Source organism: Corythoichthys intestinalis, chromosome 2, assembly GCF_030265065.1.
Source record: "Corythoichthys intestinalis isolate RoL2023-P3 chromosome 2, ASM3026506v1, whole genome shotgun sequence".
NCBI lineage: Eukaryota > Metazoa > Chordata > Actinopteri > Syngnathiformes > Syngnathidae > Corythoichthys > Corythoichthys intestinalis.
This window is the reverse complement of record NC_080396.1, coordinates 36853272-36874905: the sequence shown is the minus strand read 5'-3', so window position 1 is coordinate 36874905 and position 21634 is coordinate 36853272. Positions and strand designations below refer to the sequence as shown.

The window sequence follows — 21634 nt, the reverse complement described above, 5'->3', positions numbered from 1 at the left end:
AGTTTTGTGAATTTGGCTTCATCAAAGTGACTACATCTACATCAACCATGAATGGCGTCACTGACAGTTGATTTCTACATTTTTTCCCCACACATTGTGTGAAGTCCCAGTTTACATGCACAGTTTTCACTTCAATGCCTTGCAGCATTCATGGACAGGTTGCACTGGAAAAAGTGTGAGAGGGCATGGAAATATGCTACCATGCTGACAAAGTTTCTGTGGAAAGTGGTAAGACTCATAGCAGGGTGTCTATGTTCACATCAGTGATTCTTGAAGTCAAAACGCTGCTGTTGTGAACAAGCACTGTTCTTCATTGGTTTAGTTGTAGTACATATTATTGATATTATGCATGCAAGTCATGTTTTCAGCACGTGGATAATTCACATCTACATATCAAAACCTGCGACAAGAGCGAGGGATTAGAATTTTGGAGCTGGAAATACAATTGCTATTTTATGTTGTATCAGCTAGATATGAAAATATTTAAGGTTTGTTAGATACAGTGGGGCAAATAAGTATTTAGTCAACCACTAATTGTGCAAGTTCTCCCACTTGAAAATATTAGAGAGGCCTGTAATTGTCAACATGGGTAAACCTCAACCATGAGAGACAGAATGTGGGAAAAAAAAAACAGAAAATCACATTGTTTGATTTTTAAAGAATTTATTTGCAAATCATGGTGGAAAATAAGTATTTGGTCAATACCAAAAGTTAATCTCAATACTTTGTAATGTACCCTTTGTTGGCGTTAAGATAGGCCAAACGTTTTCTATAACTCTTAACAAGCTTTTCACACACTGTTGCTAGTGTTTTGGCCCATTCTTCCATGCAGATCTCCTCTAGAGCAGTGATGTTTTGTGGCTGTCGTTGGGCAACACGGACTTTCAAATCCCTCCTCACCCCGCGGCGTCAAAATGATAACAAAAACGGTGAGCAAAAATCTCAGAACCACACGGGGGTACCTAGTGAATGACCTACAGAGAGCTGGGACCACAGTAACAAAGGCTACTATCAGTAACACAATGCGCCGCCAGGGACTCAAATCCTGCACTGCCAAACGTGTCCCCCTGCTGAAGAAAGTACACGTCCAGGCCCGTCTGCGGTTCGCTAGAGAGCATTTGGATGATCCAGAAGAGGACTGGGAGAATGTGTTATGGTCAGATGAAACAAAAAACACATTTTGGGTAGAAACACAGGTTTTCGTGTTTGGAGGAAAAAGAATACTGAATTGCACCATACCCACTGTGAAGCATGGGGGTGGAAACATCATGCTTTGGAGCTGTTTTTCTGCATAGGGACCAGGACGACTGATCTGTGTAAAGGAAAGAATGAACGGGGCCATGTATCGAGAGATTTTGAGTGAAAATCTCCTTTCATCAGCAAGGGCATCGCCATCTACCTACTGGTGACCAGAGCTGGGAATCTTTGGGCACCTAACGATTCGATTACGATTCAGAGGCTCCGATTCGATTATAAAAAGAGTATTGATGCACCCCCCTCCTTTTTTTTTTTTTTTTTTTTTTTTTTAATGTTTGTAGCTTAGTTCCAAAATTGTTCAAAAATCATCTCAGGCTAAACCAAACTACTATTTCAGTATCAAGTTAACATATAACAGTAAATATACAAAAACAACAGTAAATAAAATACTCCAGTCCCTATTCTGTATCAGCAGCTTTAAACTACATTCAATTAATTTAATGTTGTGAATCAAGTGTTACAGTTGTTAAAATTGCTCCCGTTATTCCATAATTTCCCCTCTGTCTACTTTTGTCAAAGTTTTAAAACGATTTCATCATTTAAAGATCGATTCAAGACAAGATTCTGCCGATTTAGGAGTATTTTAGATAAAAAGTTAATTAGGTTCGCTACAACAGAGCCATCTAGAGAAGTCACTGCTTTAGTACTGCTTTAAGATGGCGGCTGTTTACTAACGCCGGAAAGTCTGTCATTTCGCATCTCTGTTCAATAATACATGTTTTAACACCGCCGTCGGCTGCCATTTTGCATCTAGTTCTACATATATATGATATCTACTGTAGCCGCATGTTTGTAGCAACTAGCAACTGGACGTTGTTTGTAGCGGCTGTTGGCCGCAGTCAGGTATGATTGTTTTTTTATCTAGCGGCATGAGTTGAACATGATATTTACTCTCAGTCCGTTCCTCATTGCTTCCCAAAGACCGCGCTGACTGTGTTTTACTTCTGTTTTACCTGGTATAATTCAATAATCGGAATTTGGATGTTTGTGAATGGTTCTCGAATCTTCCACGGCTGAATCGCGAATAATCAAAGAATCGGAAATTTCGCACGCCTTTACTGGTGACGCAGCACCAGGAGCAATGTGGGGTTCAGTAACTTGCTCAAGGACACTTAGGCGAGTTCATCAGGGCAGAGAATCGAATCCACAACCTCTGGATTGGGGGACAACTACTCTACCACTGAGCCACGCCATCCCAAAACAACGACAGCCCCAAAATATCACTGCTCTAGATGAGATCTGCATGGAGGAATGGGTCAAAATACCAGCAACAGTGTGTGAAAAGCTTGTGAAGAGTTACAGAAAACGTTTGGCCTGTGTTATTGCCAGCAGAGGGTGCTTAACAAAGTACTGAGATGAACTTTTGGTATTGACCAAATACTTATTTTCCACCATGATTTGCAAATAAATTATTTAAAAATCAAACAATGTGATTTTCTGGTTTTTCTTTTCCACATTCTGTCTTTCATGGTTGAGGTTTACCCATGTTGACAATTACAGGCCTCTCCAATATTTTCAAGTGGGAGAACTTGCACAATTAGTGGTTGACTAAATACTTATTTGCCCCACTGTACTTTTAGCAGTCAAGAAACGCCGCGTGAAATAACACAAAATATTTAGTTTAGCGTGATGGCATGTTTAAGCTGACAGAAAATTGAAATGGTTTTATGATAAATGGGGTAAAGAATTGCAAGATGTCTTGGATATACACTACAGTTCAGTGATGGTTCGCCATGTGAACTGCCAGTAAAAAAGAGTGTTTATAAGTGCTAAATAAATTATTTCACTATTTGTAGTTTTAAAGTTTTATTACCAAAACTATCAAAACAAGTGGATTTTCCAATAAGATATCAAAGCGGGTGGTGTGGCTCAGTGGTAGAGTAGTTGTCCCCCAAACCCAGAGATTGTGGGTTCAATTCTCCGCCCTGATGAACACGCCTAAGTGTCCTTGAGCAAGATACTGAACCCCACGTTGCTCCTGGTGCTGCGTCACCAGTAGGTGGATGGTGAGATAGTGTAAAGCGCTTTGAGTGCCTTGAAAGGTGGAAAAGCGCTATATAAGTGTAACACCATTTACCATTTACCAAAGCCATTTGGTGACCCCCCCACCCTCTCCCCCACAAGGATCGGTGACCACATCAGCATTATGCTGAAAACTGCTCATAGACCAAGCATGAGCACCATCAGACCAACCCATAAATAACAAGACATGGATCATAAAAAATACAAGTAGCATTAGTGCTTAATAGCAGACATTTTCCTCACACACCTCACTCGTGTAGTCATCTCGTGACATTTCCCTACTCCTGACACTTCCTTCAGGGATGTGATCATCAGATTCTCTAGGCACTATCCTCAGAAGTGCCAAACAGTTTCATGCATCAGGCTGTCAGGATGTTGAACTATATCCATCACCTCCCCCTTCTGCTACCAGAAATTGAAACATGTCAAACCCAACAGCCATGAGATTCTACCTTAGCTTCTACTTAAATTTGCATTATCATGTACAATTGTTCACTTCATGTGCTCAACAATAAACATGGCACGAATATTCCACTTCACTTGACGGATTCAGCTTGTAAATTTGTCAAAAATGAAGCATGACTTGCTAACTGGTAGAGGTTGAGTCATTAGATGTTAAGTATAACTCATTCCCTATTTCAAAGGCAGCCAAAAACAACAACTTGCAACAATAACCAAATGCTCCTAGATTCCTAGACATTGACAAAAAACAATGAGTACAACAAAATATATAAAATCTAAGACACAGTATTTACTGTAAGAGTTTGATTCAAGAGATGCACTAATGTACTTGTTGTGGATCGTCTTCACACTCATATTTACTATTATTTAATTAAGGTGACAAGAAGCACAACTATGCATGTTCTTTTAACCACTGCTAGATCTAATAATAGACTAACAAAATATAAAATTTGACACTTTGAAACACTTTCTTATAGTTTAACGGACCCATTTGTAAGAAATGAAATCATCACTGACTCTTGAACAATTGACAAAACAATTTGGTTTCGGAGTATTTACACTACATTATTTATATTATTTTTACATGTAGTTAACGATTTGCGCTATTTGACCTTGTAAAGGTGCAATTATATTATATTATATTATATTACATTATATTATATTATATTATATTATATTATATTATATTATATTATATTAGGGCTGTCAAATGTCTAAAATTTTTAATCGAGTTAATCACGGCTTAAAAATTAATTAATCATAATTAATCGCAATTCAAACCATCTATAAAATATGCCATATTTTTCTGTAAATTATTGTTGGAATGGAAAGATAAGACAATACGGATATATACATTCAACATACTGTACATAAGTACTGTATTTGTTTATTATAACAATAAATCAACAAGATGGCATTAACATTAACATTCTGTTAAAGTGATCCATAGATAGAAAGACTTGTAGTTCCTAAAAGATAAATGTTAGTACAAGTTATAGAAATTTTATATTAAAACCCCTCTTAATGTTTTCGTTTTAATAAAATTTGTAAAATTTTCAATCAAAAAATAAACTAGTCGCTCGCCATTGTTGATGTCAATAATTACACAATGCTGATTGTGCTGAAACCCATAAAATCAGTCGCACCCAAGCGCCAGCAGAGGGCGACAAAACACCAAAAAACACAAGTAACAAGTTGACATGACACTGTGCTGTCATTATAATCTGTTTGAGCGGGGCATGTACGTTTATTGCGTCAAATATTTTAACGTGATTAATTAAAAAATTAATTACCGCCCATTAACGTGATAATTTTGACAGCCCTAATTATATTATATTATATTATATTATATTATATTATATTATATTATATTATATTATATTATATTATATTATATTATATTATATTATATTATATTATATTAAAACATGACGTTGTTGACGAAATGGGGATTTTTTTTTCACTCCACAGAAGAAAAGCTCACTAGCTAGACTTTTTTTTTGTCACTTGCTAAGTCTCTCAATATCTGAACCAAAATAATTTCATTGAAAGCATTATGGGTTATAAGAAATATCATAACAAAGACACGGAGTTTACATGATCCAGCTGTGACCATGGGAAAATCGATATTGTTCATCAAAAAACATAAAGCATAATGTGTACAGTAGTTTTGTTGCAATCACTAAGGCCAGGAGCATGGAGAGGGGCGCTTAGAGCTATAGCTGAACTTGTTGTTATTGATTTAATGAAGTTTATAAAAAAATCTAGCAGAGTTGATAGAAACTGAGGGGCTGGCACGGCTTTGATTGGTCTTGATAGAAAATTTACTTTATATTGAAAACATACTTTATTTTATATACTCTATTCATAAGCCTTAACTTCGATTTAATATAAATCTTTTCTTAATTTTCAACAATTACACAGGTTTTTGATGTTGTTGAATATTGTGTCCTCTTGCTGAGGACAAGAGAAATAACATGGGTCCGCTAACTGCTAATTCATTTGGTTTTGCAAACCTGTCATCTGTCCAGCCTCCTCTTCTTGTCTTTTAAATCATATATTATTCCCATATGTGTGCTCAAATCCAATGTTCGTATACTCTTTCTTCAATGGTGCATGCCAGAGGAATTTACCTTCTCTTTCCAATAGTCTAGGTGTGTTATGTGACCTTTTAAAAAGTTAAATAATGTCATAAGCCTGGTTTCAAATTTTTATTGTATTTTTTTTTCCCTTTTCCTGTTTGTTAAGTGCTTTTAAACATACTGATTGACGGCTTTTGCTGTCGTGGAAGAAACCCAAGTAGTTGTTACTATCAGTACTCACATTTTCCAATACCAAAGTATTGCCGATTGAGGTGAAACATTATCTTGGCAGGAAGCCCAGCAAGACAGGGCTTTGGTGCTGTTTCACTGCTCCCAAGAGGCTCTCATCTCCGTCCACCTCTCATAGCACTTTTGTTTTTCCTGCCCCAAGGAGCAAAGCAGACATGGATGCCGCAAGCCCTCTGGGAAAGTGCGCTATTAAACTGCTCTAATTATAAGCAAGAGGGCTGTGGATCAATCCAATCAGGGACTCCATTCACATTTAAGCATCACCCAGACCCCCCCCCCCCCCCATCCCTTTTCCACCTACTATCAATAGCAAGTGGCCAACATCTCCAGTCCATCACACACATACACACACACAGAAGCTGTAGCTGATGTTGCTGCTTCTAAATGACTGATTATTTTGTAATGCAAAAATGCTGCTCAGCTAAAAAGTTGAACTTAACCCCCATGTTGTATAAAACACACAAACAAAAAAACTATTAAAAAAGGAAAACAAAATCAATCTTCACATTAATTAAATAGGGACTTGAACTGTGGCCTTCATGCTCCAAAGTCCTTACAAATGAGCTACTGCCAGCAAAATTTTAGAAATGGAGACATATTTTATTCACTTTCTACTCATTATCTATAGTGTTTGTCCTCATTAAGGTTGAGTGTGTTGTAATTTATTTTCTAGAATGGGAAGAATATGCAAACCCAGTTTATACTGCATGAAAATGTTGGATAAGTGTCGCATATGGGCAAGAAAAAATCAATTGAAAGAATTGACCTTTGGTGTGAACATAAACCTTAAATGACCTTTTAAAATTTATATATATATACTGTATATATGTATATATAGCATATACGTATATATTTGGCAGAAAACACATACAAGACTGAAAAAGCAGTTTCTGCTCTTGCACTCCTCTTTAAAAGAAACTGCTGTATTTTAAGCCAAAGAACTGTTGTGTTTGATAGAACAATATGTCTATATGCTGCCATAGCAGATTCATGGCGCATTAAGCCCCCGAACTATTTTTAATTTGCCCGTTTTACCCTGGAAACCCCGTTTACAGACGTTGCACAACTGTTTTTGTTGCAACCCAGCCATAAAACGAAGGAAATTAATTATATATATTATTCAAAATATTTGTCGTTTTTAGCTTAGAATCATTAATTGATGTCTCATATTTCGTTTAAAAAAAAAAAGACTTAAAAAAATTATTCACTCACATATTTTAAACTTTTAAACAAATTATGTCACAAGGAAAAAAATGGCGTCTGTAAAAAAGTCACAGATATCTACCTCATAACTATTGCTTAATTGTATTTTTTTTTTTTTTGTTACTGTCGCATTTTCTCCGATATGTTAGATGATAAATAATCGATCCAAACAAATAAAGAAAAAAAACGTTTAAAAGGGTAAATATATGGAAAAGAACATCTCGACCACTCCTTGATGTCTGCGATTTCTGCATCGCGACCCTTGTTATATTACCATGTTTCACCCGTAAAATCCCCCCAAAATCCAGCTGTGGCCATTCACAGCTCTATCTTGACACTCAGTGATACATGCTACATGGAGTTCTTGGATCGAAACAAGGTAAGTACACGATAATATCTCGTTAAAGTCATGGCGTCTGTAATTCTGCTCTCGCGTGCTATCACCTCCAGATAGGGTTTTGCTGTTTAAAAACATAAAAAAAAAAAAAAAAAAATGCCCTCCTGTTCAAAATTTTTCTTCCCCCAGAAAATTGAGATTTTAAGCTTTCCAATGATGTATCACTCATGCATATCGGACAGTTTTGAAAGTTCGGTAAATTGGGGGGTCTCAGAGCAGAACTTCAAGTCACCTGAGTGTTTTTTGCCATATATATACAGTATATACACTAATACTAAATTGCCAAGTACAAAAGCAGTTCAGCATGACTTGTCTGATTTACTGTCAAAAGTTCTATCCATCATCACTCTTCTTGTTGAAGGTAATGACTCACCAAGTTGATTGCAATGTTGACATTGTCAGAAGGTGCATTCTTAAAATGTCCAAAATCTCACAAACAGCTGTTATGAGGGCGAACGACAGGCGGTGAAGGTTAAAGGAGGCCACGGAACAGCATCAGACATTTGGGCGATGGATAACCTGAACCAGCTAGGTATATATATATATATATATATATATATATATATATATAGTATACGCAAATGGTGCTATATGTTTCTTGAGACATCTGCAACATCAAATAAAGAACTAAAGTTTGTGCGCAACAGTGAGAGGCAAACGGGCTTGAGAATCTGTTCCATATCAGAGTTAGTTATCTTGATTTGTTGTCCCGTCAGGAGGCCTCTCAAGTCATCTGTTCACAACTTCATGGTGATTTATGACACTAATATCGAAGAGGACATTCTCAGTGGGCTCGGGCCCTCCTGCCTCCGCTCGCTACGTGGCCTGTCATAAAACGACCAATCTTAGAGGCCGGCTGCATTTCACCGCATGGCAGGTGGAGATGCTGGGAAATTGTCTCTGGGCGTTTGCGCACTTTACTATGGAAAACACATTTTATTAGTTTTATTTGCACACAAAATAAATTGCTACTACACATTGTCTGCTTGTAAGGCGCACGGACCATGTGTGTTAAATTAATTGGGACATGTTACCAAAAAGATTTATCAGAAATCCAAGGTCAGTCCTTTAATTGGAAGATATTGTGGGGAAAACTAATCAGCTGTGAATAATTGACCAGTGTATTATGATATTATGATAAATGCGTGCGTTAGTCACAGGGCCACCATCAATCAAAAGAAACGCCACGGCACAGAGAGTTGCACTCGACCACACACTCCCACAGGCACATCTGCTCACTCTGTCAAGGTCTCAAGAAGCACTCACAACACGAGAGTGCAGGAGTTTTCACACCTGCGACTCAGTGCCCAGTTATGTTTGGATGAAACATTTACATGTTCAGGAAAGGTTTGGGTTCATTTATTTTGTAGGAAAAAAAACGTTTTTAACACAATTGCACAATGTAAGAGTATCATCAAAATCCCAACACAACTACGTAGTTGCCATCCAATCGCAGGGCAGAAAGACACAAACATTTCCGCTCACATTCACACAATCTTCTTCGATTTTACAAAGGTTCATTTGATCTGTTTATGAATAAGATAAAAAATAAATGTCAGCCTTCTGAAAACACTAAACTGAAATTGGGGTGCATGATTCTGAATTTATTTTGAATAGTTTAATTAGTTTTACTTCCTTTTAGTTCTTTTTGAATGTGTTATGTTGAGGGTCATTTCCATCTTTATGCAAAATAGCTACTATTCGTTTTTCATGGTCTGGACGGTTTTGTGTCCTTGGTTGCAACATATGTTAACATTCAAAATGAATGATGAAAATGAAATGAACACAACTGTATATGGCGGAAAACACTCAGGTGACTTGAAGTTCCGCTCTGAGACCCCCAATTTAGCCAACTTTTAAAATTGTCCGATATGCATGTGTGATACATCATTGGAAAGCTTAAAACTTAAATTTTTTGGGGGAAGGAAAATTTTGAAGAGGAGGGCATTTAAAAAAAAAAAATTAAACAGCAAAACCCTACCTGGAGATGAGAGCACGCGAGAGCAGAATTACAGACGCCATGACTTTAATGAGATATTATCGCGTACTTATCTTGTTTCGATCCAAAAACTCCATGTAGTATGTATCACTGATTGTCAAGACACAGCTGTGAATGGCCACAGCTGGATTTTGGGGGGATTTTATTGGTGAAACATGGTAATATAACAAGGATCGCGATGCAGAAATCGCAGACATCAAGGAGTGGTCGAGATTTCCTTTTTCATATATTTACCCTTTTATTTATCATCTAACATATCGGAGAAAATGCGACAGTAACAAAAAAAATTCAATTAAGCGATAGTTATGAGGTAGATATCCGTGACTTTTTTACAGACCCCATTTTTTCATTGTGACATAATTTGTTTAAAATATGTGAGTGAATAATTTTTTTAAGTCGTTTTTTTTTTAAACGAAATATGAGACAATTAATGATTCTAAGCTAAAAACGACAGACATTTTGAATAATAAATATAATTAATTACTAGGGTTGTTCCGATCATGTTTTTTTGCCCCTGATCCGATCCCGATCGTTTTAGTTTGATATAGTTGATAGTTTGATAGTTTGATATTTCCCGATCCGATTGCTTTTTTTTGCTCCCGATTCAATTCCAATCATTCCCGATAATTTTTCCCGATCATATATATTTTGGCAGAGAATTAAGAAAAAAATGAATAAAACTCGGACGAATATATACATTCAACATAGAGTACATAAGTACTGTATTTGTTTATTATGACAATAAATCCTCAAGATGGCATTTACATTATTAACATTCTTTCTGTGAGACGGATCCACGGATAGAAAGACTTGTAATTATTAAAGGATAAATGTGACTTTGTATATTGTGACTAAATATTGCCATCTAGTGTATTTGTTGAGCTTTCAGTAAATGATACTGTAGCCATTTAACTGTTCTGCCCAAATGCATGATGGGAAGCGCAACCATGACTGTGCGTAGTGGCATCAATTGATATATCTTCTCTGCGTTGGGAAATAACAGGGTGTTAAGAAAAAGATCAACTACTACCTTTCTTCCCCACATTGCTTCCCACTATATTTCTATTTGTAGGGAGAGGGATTGTGAGGCTTTAGCCAATTAAAAAAAGGCTCCAAAGGCTGCCAAAATTCACTCTACTCATTTTAGGCTGCCTTTTAGCTCTACATATATGTAAAACGGCGGCATTACAGATTGACCGCGACAATGCGTGAGTGTGTCGGGCACGCATGCGTTGTGTTAAATATTTTAACGTGATAAATTTTTTAAAAAATTAATTACCGCCGTTAATGTTAATGGGATAAATTTGATAACCCTACCTTAAGCCTAAACTAAAGACTCTGGATGAGTGTAACATATTATGTCTGTAACGTTAAATACAATTAGAAAACGATTTAATTAAAAAAAGGCATGTCCGATATTTTTTTGCTGATTCCGATACTTTAAAAATGACATGATCGGACCCGATCGATTGGGACATCTCTATTAATTACCTTAGTTTTAAGGCTGGGTTGAAAAAAAAAAAAACGGTTGCGCAACGTCTGTAAACGGGGGTTTTCATGGTAAAACGGACAAATTTAAAAATAGTTCGGGGGCTTAATACGCCATGAATCTGCTATGGCAGCATATAGACATATTGTTCTATCAAACACAACAGTTGTTTTGTCTTAAAATACAGCAGTTTCTTATAAAGAGGACTGCAAGAGCAGAAACTTCTTTTTCAGTCTTGTGTGTGTTTTCCGCCATATACACTATACTATTTAAAGCATATATCACCAATTTGACTTGCCTTTTTTTGGGCAAAAATTAAGATAATGATAGTAGCGCGAAAGTTAAATTTAAGAGCTGATATCTATTCATTTTCTGTGGTGTTCTTGATAATAACCAAAATTACTTTAAAGTACAAAATAATAACTATGTTATTGTATAGCTTCCAAGACGGCTCTCTTAGAAATTCAATGCTTTCTGTTCTGGCTATCTGGGGGTCAAAAGTAAGGGTTTTAGGGATCAAAGTTTAGTCTTTCCAGTGAAAAGTTTTTCTTGCTGTGCAGAGCATTTGGAGTGGTGCTGCATCCAAACTACTTGATGGCATTTGCTTAACATTGATTAATTGACAAACCTGCTCAGAATTGCTAATGCCGGTGCAGCAAGAAAAAGCAAATTCCCATCTGCAAGCTTACTCAATTTACAGGCCCTTTTAGCGCACTCTCCAAACGAGAAAGCCTGCCTCCCCCATCCCCCATGCCTGCTAAAACACGGCCACAAATGGCAGGAGCCTGTCCGCTGCCCCCTCCCCATCAAGAAAAACAGGGTCCTTATTTGTGTGACTGCAGGCAGGCTTTGGGTCATTGTGTCCACTAATATATCAAAGAGCAGCTGTCCTCAGGCTCCGTGATGACCAATCACTCCTTCCATCTGTCCCGCTCGCCAAATCTCCTCTCTATATCCCCGTTTCTCCTTCACAGTGAACATGTTAGGTTCCTATATGATCCCCTTTTAAAAGCTAACAAAACGTGGGACGCTTTACGACTGCTGCAAAGCAAACACCTGATAGCAAAACGATCCAAGGGCGTTATATTTCAAGTGTAGTCTTAATAGCTGTTTCGGCATGAACGCTGTGCAAACTGCTGCCTCAGGAATTCAGTGAAGTGTTGCTATCCAAATGAGCCTTCTTAATTGGGCCCTTAACAGGAGTAGGGGTCTCCTTAATGAGCTGATGAAGCCTTAGAGAGCAGTAGCAGAGTCCTGCTGGACTCGCAGGGTAGCTAACTTCCCATTTTGTGGGCGCGCGGACATAATCACATGCACACACACAAACAGACTAGGGGCTAATTAGAGCCCATTCACACCCTATACTAATGTGTTTACTCAAGGGCCTCGCGGTCCCCGCCACAAAACCACTCATGCCACTTGGCCCCACAATGGTGATGGGCGCCAGCACGACCCTCCAACATGAGATCCACAGCTTTTTTTCTTCAATGCGAGCCACTTCATTCAGAAAAAAAAAACACTCGCAGCAAACATAAAACAACTGAGCGAAGGAGAAGGTAGGATGAGACAGTGGAGGGATATAAAAACTGCCAGGGCTGCGCAGCTACTTGCTTTGTCATGTGCGCACTCTTTTAAGAAAAGGTATTGGCACACCAGCAGGGGCCCAGCGCAACAAGAGTCAGGGCACTCACAGGTTGGTGGCCTGGGACTGATTTAAGAGTTTGTTTGAAGTACAGATTACAGATTCTTTGCACCAAATCCCTCCAGGAGTATCCATGGCCCCTGGAATCTCTCTCAGGTTTCCTCTCAGGTCCGGCTGAGGCCTGCTCTGCAGTTTGAAATCCGGTGGCCGCAGACCAATGAGACTACTATCGGACATAGAATAACAACTGAGTCAATGCTAGTGCTGGAGCAAAAAAAAAAAAAAAAAAAAACTTCCTTGAGTTCAAGGTATATATAGCGTCAAGAAACGAGGATTCCATCGTTGAGGTGAGACCCTTCACAAGTCCCTCACAGTCTGATATGTGCAGGCAAAATCACAAGTGCAGTCTTTCTGTCTCAAAGCCAGCAAGCGCAGGGGTGTGTTTGCGTGTCACCACTGTGCGAGTCAATACGACGACTATCTAACACCGCCGTGCGCGTTCCGACACACACATGCCGTCGCTCTGCGATTCCCACCCTACTAACCTGGCATGCCAGATTAATTGTTCTCTATATCCGCTACAAATACTATATTCCACATATCAAACAGGGAAAGATGTAATGGAGACCTGTTTCATGGGAGGAACCTTCAAAAATATACAGCTGCTGACTGGAGATTGCCTCGTCTCGTCACACACGTGAAAACAACGTTTCCCATCCAGCTTTTAGTGATGTTCTTTGCTTCTCTTTCAATGAGGAATTTAAGTGTATTTCAGACAAAATATGGGAAATTGACCTAATAAAAAAAAAAAACGCTGTGTATTCAGTCATAGAACTTAAGCAGATAGTCGCCTCCTGGTCACATCTGCTGCTCCCGCCACTTTCCACTGATTGGCTTGCCATCAGAAGGCGACCAACCAATCCACATTAAACCACGGTAGGATGTATTGGTTCGTGGAAAAGCAAAAACATTGTTTCTGTCACAAAAGCTTTTCGTGGCATTCTTTCCTCATCCTTTATTGAGAATCACTTTGCACTCCGACATTGTATTCAAGCATATAGTTGCTTTCTGGTCACGTCTGCAGCCCCCGTCCCTTTCTCCTAATTCAGTGGTTCTTAATAGAGATATCCCGATCGATCGGGATCGGGTCCGATCACGTCATTTTCAAAGTATCGGAATCGGCAAAAACATATCGGACATGCCTTTTTTTAATATATATATATTTTTTAATTAAATTGTTTTGTAATTGTATTTAACATTACAGACATAATGTGTTACACTCTTCCAGAGTCTTTAGTTTAAGCTTAAGGTGGGGTTATCAAATTTATCGCGTTAACGGCGAGAATTAATATTTTTTACATTTATCACGTTACAATAGTTGACGCAAGCGCTGCGCGACCCACTCACGAATTGTCGCGCTCAATCTATAATGACACCGCTTTACCCATACAATATATAGAGCTAAAAGGCAGCGTTAAATGAGTAGAGTGAATTTTGGCAGCCTTTAGAGCCTTTTTTTAAATGGCTAAAGCCTTACAATCCCTCTCCAAACAATTAAAATAATCGTGGGAAGCAATGTGGGGAAGAAAGGTAGTAGTTGATCTTTTCCTTAACACCCTATGTTATTTCCCAACGCAGAGAAGATATATCAATTGGTACCACGACACACAGTCATGGTTGCACTTCCCATCATGCATTTGGGCAGAAGTTAGATGGCTACAGTATCACTTACTGAAAGCTCAACAAATACACTAGATGGCAATATTTAGTCACTATATAAAAGTCACATTTATCCTTTAAGAATTACAAGTCTTTCTATCCGTGGATCCCTCTCACAGAAAGGATGTTAATAATGTAAATGCCATCTTGAGAATTTATTGTCATAATAAACAAATACAGTACTTATGTACTGTATGTTGAATGTATATATTAGTCCGAGTTTTATTCATTTTTTTCTTAATGCATTGCCAAAATGTATATGATCGGGAAAAATTATCGGGAATGATTGGAATTGAATCGGGAGCAAAAAAAAAGCAATCGGATGGTGAAATATTGGGATCGGCAGATACTCAAACTAAAACGATCGGGATCGGATCGGGAGCAAAAATACATGATCAGAACAACCCTAGTTCTTAACCTTGCTAAAGGTACCGAACCCCACAAGTTTAACATGTGGATTCACCGAACCCTTCGGAATTAGATGATAAAGCAATTTTTTTCAAATTCAAAACCACTATATCTAAGCTATACCAAGCTAATGCATTTTGCAAATACCCATTCAAAGTTATTCTGATCTTGACAGCATGTTTTATAAACAGGTCAAAATTTGAGGCCGTGCTGCCCATTGGTCTGTTGTTTTCCCTTATACCAATTGTGAGTCAACCTTCCACTGAGCAAACCAGTTCCTCCTTCCATCCGATCGAGGACTAGAAGTTAAAAAAAAAGTATTAAGTCTGTAAATTGGGATCTAACCAGTTCAAAATCTGGTCTAAAAAGCCACTTTGCCTAGATTTAAAGTGCATGTGACATGAAAAAGCATGTTTATCATAGTATTTTATGCTCCTGAATGATATGGACCGCTTGGTTGTGTGTGGAAGCGATCGCTATATTTATTTAGTTTTTTTTAATCCCGCGCCATGAAAATGAGTGACTTCCGGCTTAGGTCTTGCATTGAGGAGGAGGGCGCTGTGACCTGTACGGATGAAGGCGTCCTCTTCACTATGCGGCCATTCTGTTGTGTATGAGGACTAATGATTCAGCTGATTTTGCGGATTATTACGTTTATTTTTCGCATCACGCCAGCCAAACGGCTGCAGAAAAATCTTACTGTATGAGGGACAGGCGTGTGCGCCTTTTTGGAGTTTCAAAAGGTTCCCATTCATCGTGGATATTGGCCAAAACAAGCTCTACTACTGTGGGACCATTGGACTTACGAGGAAGTGAGTAAACATCTTGTTTTGTATTATGTCAAATACGAATACAGCGATTACAAAGTAAACACTACAAACTTTCTTTAAATAAAGGACTACTTACGTTTGATCATTGATAGGCATGTAAAAAGCTCTCCCAATGCACATTAGCTGCACGTTAGCTGCACAACAACTGCAGCCACCCTCCTCCGGGGAATGAGCTGTAAATTGCTCTCCGCCGGGCGGTTTGCCGATCCACGAAGACAATCGACAACCCAGTCGTCGTGTCAAATAATCCAGGCTAGTTATGTGTGATTTTGCGCTTCGAAGACTTTGAAACATCACTCGGTTCGGGTTAGCATGTCGGCTAGCTGTCACGCCTCTTGGTTTGTTTACATTCTCCGAAGCCGGGGAAGGGAAATGACATATGTCCAATTCAGGTGTCATAAAATATCGTTCGGGAGGTGCGATAGTAAAGGTGAAGTCGACAGTTTTGACCACTATGGAGTAATTTTGCCATGTCGTCCTGAATAAGTGCATTTTTATTATTTCATATTCCATTTAGCACAAGACTGTTATTTGTCATGACCATGCCATTTATTTAGCAATTGGGGAAAATACTTGGATAAAAAGAATATCCTGTAAAAATATTGAAGTAAAGAGACAGAAACAATGACATTTTGCGGCTCTCTTTGTCGCGTTTTCCTCGTTGTGAATAGTTCCCCCTTGACGGGCTGACTGGTCCTTCTCAAGCCATTTATTTAGCTACTGGGAAAAAAATACTTGGATAAAAAGAATATCCCGTAAAAATATTGGAGAAGAGAGACTGAAATAATGACATTTTGCGGCTCTCTTCGTCGCGTTTTCCTTGTTCTGAATAATTCCCCCTCAATGGGCTGAATAGTAAAACCGATGAGCCCAGTCTCCCGCTGACGTCATCCACCTGTTGGGGACGCTAGAGCCCTATAATGGTAGGCGTGGCTAACCGGCAGATTAAAAAACTAATTTCTCGTCATCTGCGCTTTGCTAAATTGTTGTGTATAGTTGAATCGTCTCAAAATATGATTCTAATTCACATAATAATGCTATTTAAGACATTTTTTCTCCTGTCGTATGCTCTTTAATCAGCATACAAAAATAGGGTTGTGCATTTCTTTGTCTTCACCGAACCCCTTAGACTCACTCATCGAACCCCTGGGGTTAGATCAAACCCAGGTTATGAACCACTGTCCTAATTGGTGCTGCGAAAATCAGATGGCCGGAGAAGTGGTTGGGACAATTGAGGTTTGCAAGACAGTACTGCATGATGACTCAATGAATCAGGATTTGCTTGCAAGGGTACCACCTTAAGTAGTGGGCACAATTGCTTAACACACAGCATACAAGGAAGCGATTAAACAACAGCAACGCAATCAAGACACAAAACTAGCAAGAATAATATAAGGTTCACAAGAATGGAGACTTAATTCACAGCCAACAATTCCGCCTGCAGTTTGTGACATTCTTTGACTTGATGTTTACTTGGGTCAATATGGTCTATGAAGCTGCAGGGAGCTAATGGAGCAACCAGTAAAATGCGTCTTGACGGTAAGCAGCACAAGCACAAATCCACATCCTTACGCTAATGCATGTTTTTGCTAATCTTAACAAAAAAAAAGTTTAAATTTGTTTGCCATTGCACGCCCACTTTCTTATGAAGGACTTTTTATGCAGAGAATTCTTGTGACATTATTTGGGAATACGTTTGAAAGAAAACATACAGTATGTTGGTCTCTCCCTATTCTCTTAGCTGTCATGTAGCTGAAGCTTCTTTGAAGATAGCTAAAAGAGAAGAGGAGCTGCGGAGACTGAGGCAGCACCACGCTGGCGGCCAAACAATGCTGTTTTCGACTCAAATGAAGCCCGGTGGGGGTGCGGGTGGGATGGGGGCCGGGGGGGGTAATTGAGGAGGTTGGGGGTGAGGCCAAAAACGGACCTGTCAGTTATTAGGTCAGCACTGACAAGAGAAATCAGAGCAAGAGATGCAAAATGAGCTGAAAATCAGTCATCTCCTCCTTGTGAGAATTGAGATGTCCAGACCTGTATGTGTTTTTTTTGCATATAATCACAAGCTACGCAATAGAGCTTCCACGCCAGCTTCCTTTTGATGTTGTTGAGCTGGGGTTTTTGACTCATTGATTGAGGCAAAGTCCAACGATAGCCTGACTTGTCTGCTTGTTTGTTATGACACGCATGCAAAAGTGGGAGGGAGATATAAAAGGTGCAAAGTACTCACTATAGGGGACAATGGGACTCAGCATTCTGTGGAGCTGGTCTTAGTGAAAAGGAATGCGGTTGTGTGAACACCGGCGACGGTTAGCGTCTGTGGGGCTGTAGTCCATCACTGGCATGCATTTGCACAGATGACGCGGCAGCCCTGCAAGGAAAGAAAGTTGACAAGACTTGAACCCACGTGACGATTAACACCCAAACAAAGACAGGAAAACGCTATATTCTGTGCAATAGACGTTACGGAGCAACCCACAGCCTTGTTGGTAGAGTAAAAACAAAGCACAAACAGGCACACATACAAGGGGGATCATTATTGTCAAGCATTAAGCTGATTGTGAAGCTGCGCACACCCTGAAAAGAAGGCTTTCTAAAATCTGCCGCACAAAAAAAGACTCGTGCATACCACTGCTCTGCGCACTGGGCCAATAAAGACTGCATTCTTTGCAGACCAAACAATTTGGCCTTTGCTGAAATGGAAATCGCTGAACTTTTAGGATCTAAAAGTTAACTAATTCATCAACTGAAGAAATGGGTGCTTGTGTGAATGTTTCTTCACTGAATCAAAATCTAGTTTGTGAATATTCTATTTTACTAATGCACCGATTTATTCTGCACAAATCCTGCTTTTTCAATAGTTTAACCTTGATTTGAAACACTTGGATGCTAGTCTACTCAAGTCTACCCAATGAATAGATTCCACAATAGTAAACTGTTGACGGCCTTACTATTTTGTTTTTATAATCAGTTTACCTGGAAGTATATTCCAAAACTGCATTCCTTATTATTTCTTAGTCTTTTATCTTGTCTTTCTAGATGAGATTATGTACTGTAACTCATTCCACTATGAACCATTTGTTACGCTTACATATGGTCAGCCTACAAATACATACAAATAATTGATGCATTAAGTTAATTTTCCAGGGATACCCAAGAGTCATGAACATGCAAGAGAAATGATGCAATAAGCACAGGGACTATGACAGTCCAACGTTTACCACTCGGCCCACAATAACAAAGTACAGCTTCCACTTCAAAGGAAACACAGTGGCATTGCGCTGCACACATGAGAAGTTTGAAGGCAGTCGTGGAAATGTTGTCGTCTTCCTTCCTTCCTTCCTTCCTTCCTTCCTTCCTTCCTTCCTTCCTTCCTTCCTTCCTTCCTTCCTTCCTTCCTTCCTTCCTTCCTTCGTCAGCCAGTCAGTGTGACTTTTGAAGTCATGAGAGCACGTCATACAAGAGAAAGTGAGAGAAAACATGCATTTTTACCTATTCATGCCTGTACGTCCTCCATCCCATCTGAACATCTGAAAGCAGTGCTTGGTTAATCCCCAGAGTAGACTGGACCAGGCCACAGTGTGTATGTGTGCACTGCTTTGCTTTTTTTCCCACATATGGGACAGAACTCTTCACTCACTCCACACACCCCCTCTCTCTCTTTCTCTCTCTCTCTCTCTCTCTCTCTCTCTCTCTCTCGCTCTCTCTTCTCTCCAGTGCTGACCAGTGACAAGAGAATGAACGCTCCCCTCCCCCATGGATTTCCAATCCCCCCGCCCCCTCTCTCCCAGAGAGCAAGAAAGAGAGAGAGAGAGAGCGAGAGAGAGAGAGAGAGAGAGAGAGAGAGAGAGAGAGAGAGAGAGAGAGAGAGAGAGAGAGAGAAAGAGTGACCAGGAGAGAGAAAGACAGGCACAGAGGAGGGCAGATGGATGTTTTGAAGACCACAAAATTTTATATAAAGTTTTCTTTTTCATGATGACACCCATGCAAGTAAATACTGTTGCATTTTTGGGCATGTTGGAGCCCATGCCACTTATCAGAAGAAGAATATTCAAGCTTTAGACCAATGGATGCAACAGCATAACCCAATGTGTTGGTTCCATTCAAATGGTTTGAAGAAACTAAATGCAATGAGTCATGACAGGTTAATATTGTAACTCAAACAACTTAAAGGGCAAGGGGAAGTTAAGATTTTTTTTTTTTTTACATCAGGCTTAATCTTCAAGTTAGCGAGGGTTTAATTAGTCAGTGGAGTGGATTTCAACAAATTCTGTGTAGTTTGTTAGTTATTTGTTAATTTCAGGGCTCCGGAGTGGCTAAGCTTGCGTGAGTCAATTAGGCCAACTTAGCATGCCAATAAAAAACTACATATGCACACATGAAAATCATCTATGACCCATGCAATCAATAGTGTTGGCTATGTTTTCAGGATAAAGTTATTAAAACTTACCATTGGATGTCAATAATAGCGTACCGCAAGCAACACGTCACTTACGCTCGTTAATATTCATGACATTAACTACAGTTGCTAAGTAGGGACAAGCCACCGTTCGTCCCTAATAGGAAATGAATGGAAATCGTGTACGAAGGAGATGTTTACAGAGCTAAACCTACCAATTCTCTCCGAAAATGATGTGCCTGGTGCCAAATTCACTGGCAAAGATGTGGAAGAACATATAAATGTTCACTTAAAGAGATGGCTTGAGTGTCGAAGGCTGAAAAAGACGAAAAAAACGAGCCGACCTAAGCATAGCCTTAGCTTTTTTATCGACGCGACTGACAATGACATTCTCCTGTTTCAACAAGCTATCCTTTACCATCAGCCCTGTCTGTCTTATATATCCTCTGGTTGTCCTACGTCTCTGACCGTTCTTGGGTGGTAATTTAGTTAGCTTTGAGTAGCGATCGCAAATGCTACTCAATGACAGCCAATGAACACTTTTAATTTTTTCATTAATAACAAATCTTAATTCTATAATTTATTTACACTTCCCCCTTACTAAAGTTGTTTTTTATGTATATATATATATACAACAGAAACGGTAACAGTGGAAGCCAGATACCATTGTAATTCTTTTCAGATCATTCATTGTCAGACAGAAGCTGTACGGCACAAAGTTACGCTAAAAAAATAAGTTAAAAATATAAAAATGGCTTACCTCTTTGTCCTCTGAAAGACCATGCCAACCCAACAAAATGTTTACTGCATATGAAATGTGAATGGATTCACCGAGCTGGTGTTAAAGTTCCCGCAAGTTTATTCGGTCTTCACATTTTTTCCTCCCGAGTTTTTGATTTCCGGAAACGTATGAAGAAAACATCCTTCATGTGTCGTAATGTCTAGAGTTGTTTCTACAAGTTCCAAAAAAGCAATGCGTGATCGGCATGTTCGTTTTTGAAAGATTACTGGCGAAAAGTAGCACAAATTACGTTGTTTCTATGCGAGGGCGGGTCTATAATGTCCCACTTCGGCATTACTTCCGCTTTACGATGCTACGTCACGGTCTAAAAATAGCATGCGTGCGGTACGAATTGCAGTATGAACAGCAACATTTGTATTTGTATAAATTTGTATTCATTTTTTTCAACGTGGATTTTTCATGTCGTAGCCAGCAGCAAGGAACCAGTTTATATTGTTCCTCATTCTTCATAGGGAATTTGTGGAAACCTTCCTTTGCCCATTTCTTCTGTCTGTTTCCAAAGCTTCAAAATGCACATTTCACCATGTTGCCGGCCGTCAGTAAAGTCAGCAGACTGACGCTGCATTTGAGGCAGGTGGGAAGTCAGAGTTTCCAACCTCCAATTTGGAAGAGAATCATTGGAACGCCCAAACTCTTTGATCACTTATGAGAAGGCAGGTTTGCTGGAGGTCAAAATGT

General features: G+C 39.1%; 1 protein-coding gene across 1 annotated transcript in view; it reads right to left on the bottom strand.

Moving 5' to 3' along the window:
* fignl2 (fidgetin like 2) overlaps nucleotides 1-19368 on the bottom strand; it is a 33421-nt gene extending 14053 nt beyond the window's left edge. The window contains exons 1-2 of the mRNA XM_057857937.1: nucleotides 19248-19368; nucleotides 17986-18126 (exon numbers count right to left, since the gene is read on the bottom strand). Of these exons, the coding sequence (XP_057713920.1) occupies nucleotides 17986-18010 (25 nt within the window). The 5' untranslated portion in view covers nucleotides 18011-18126; nucleotides 19248-19368. The remainder of the gene's footprint in view (nucleotides 1-17985; nucleotides 18127-19247) is intronic.
* Nucleotides 19369-21634: the final 2266 nt, after the last annotated feature.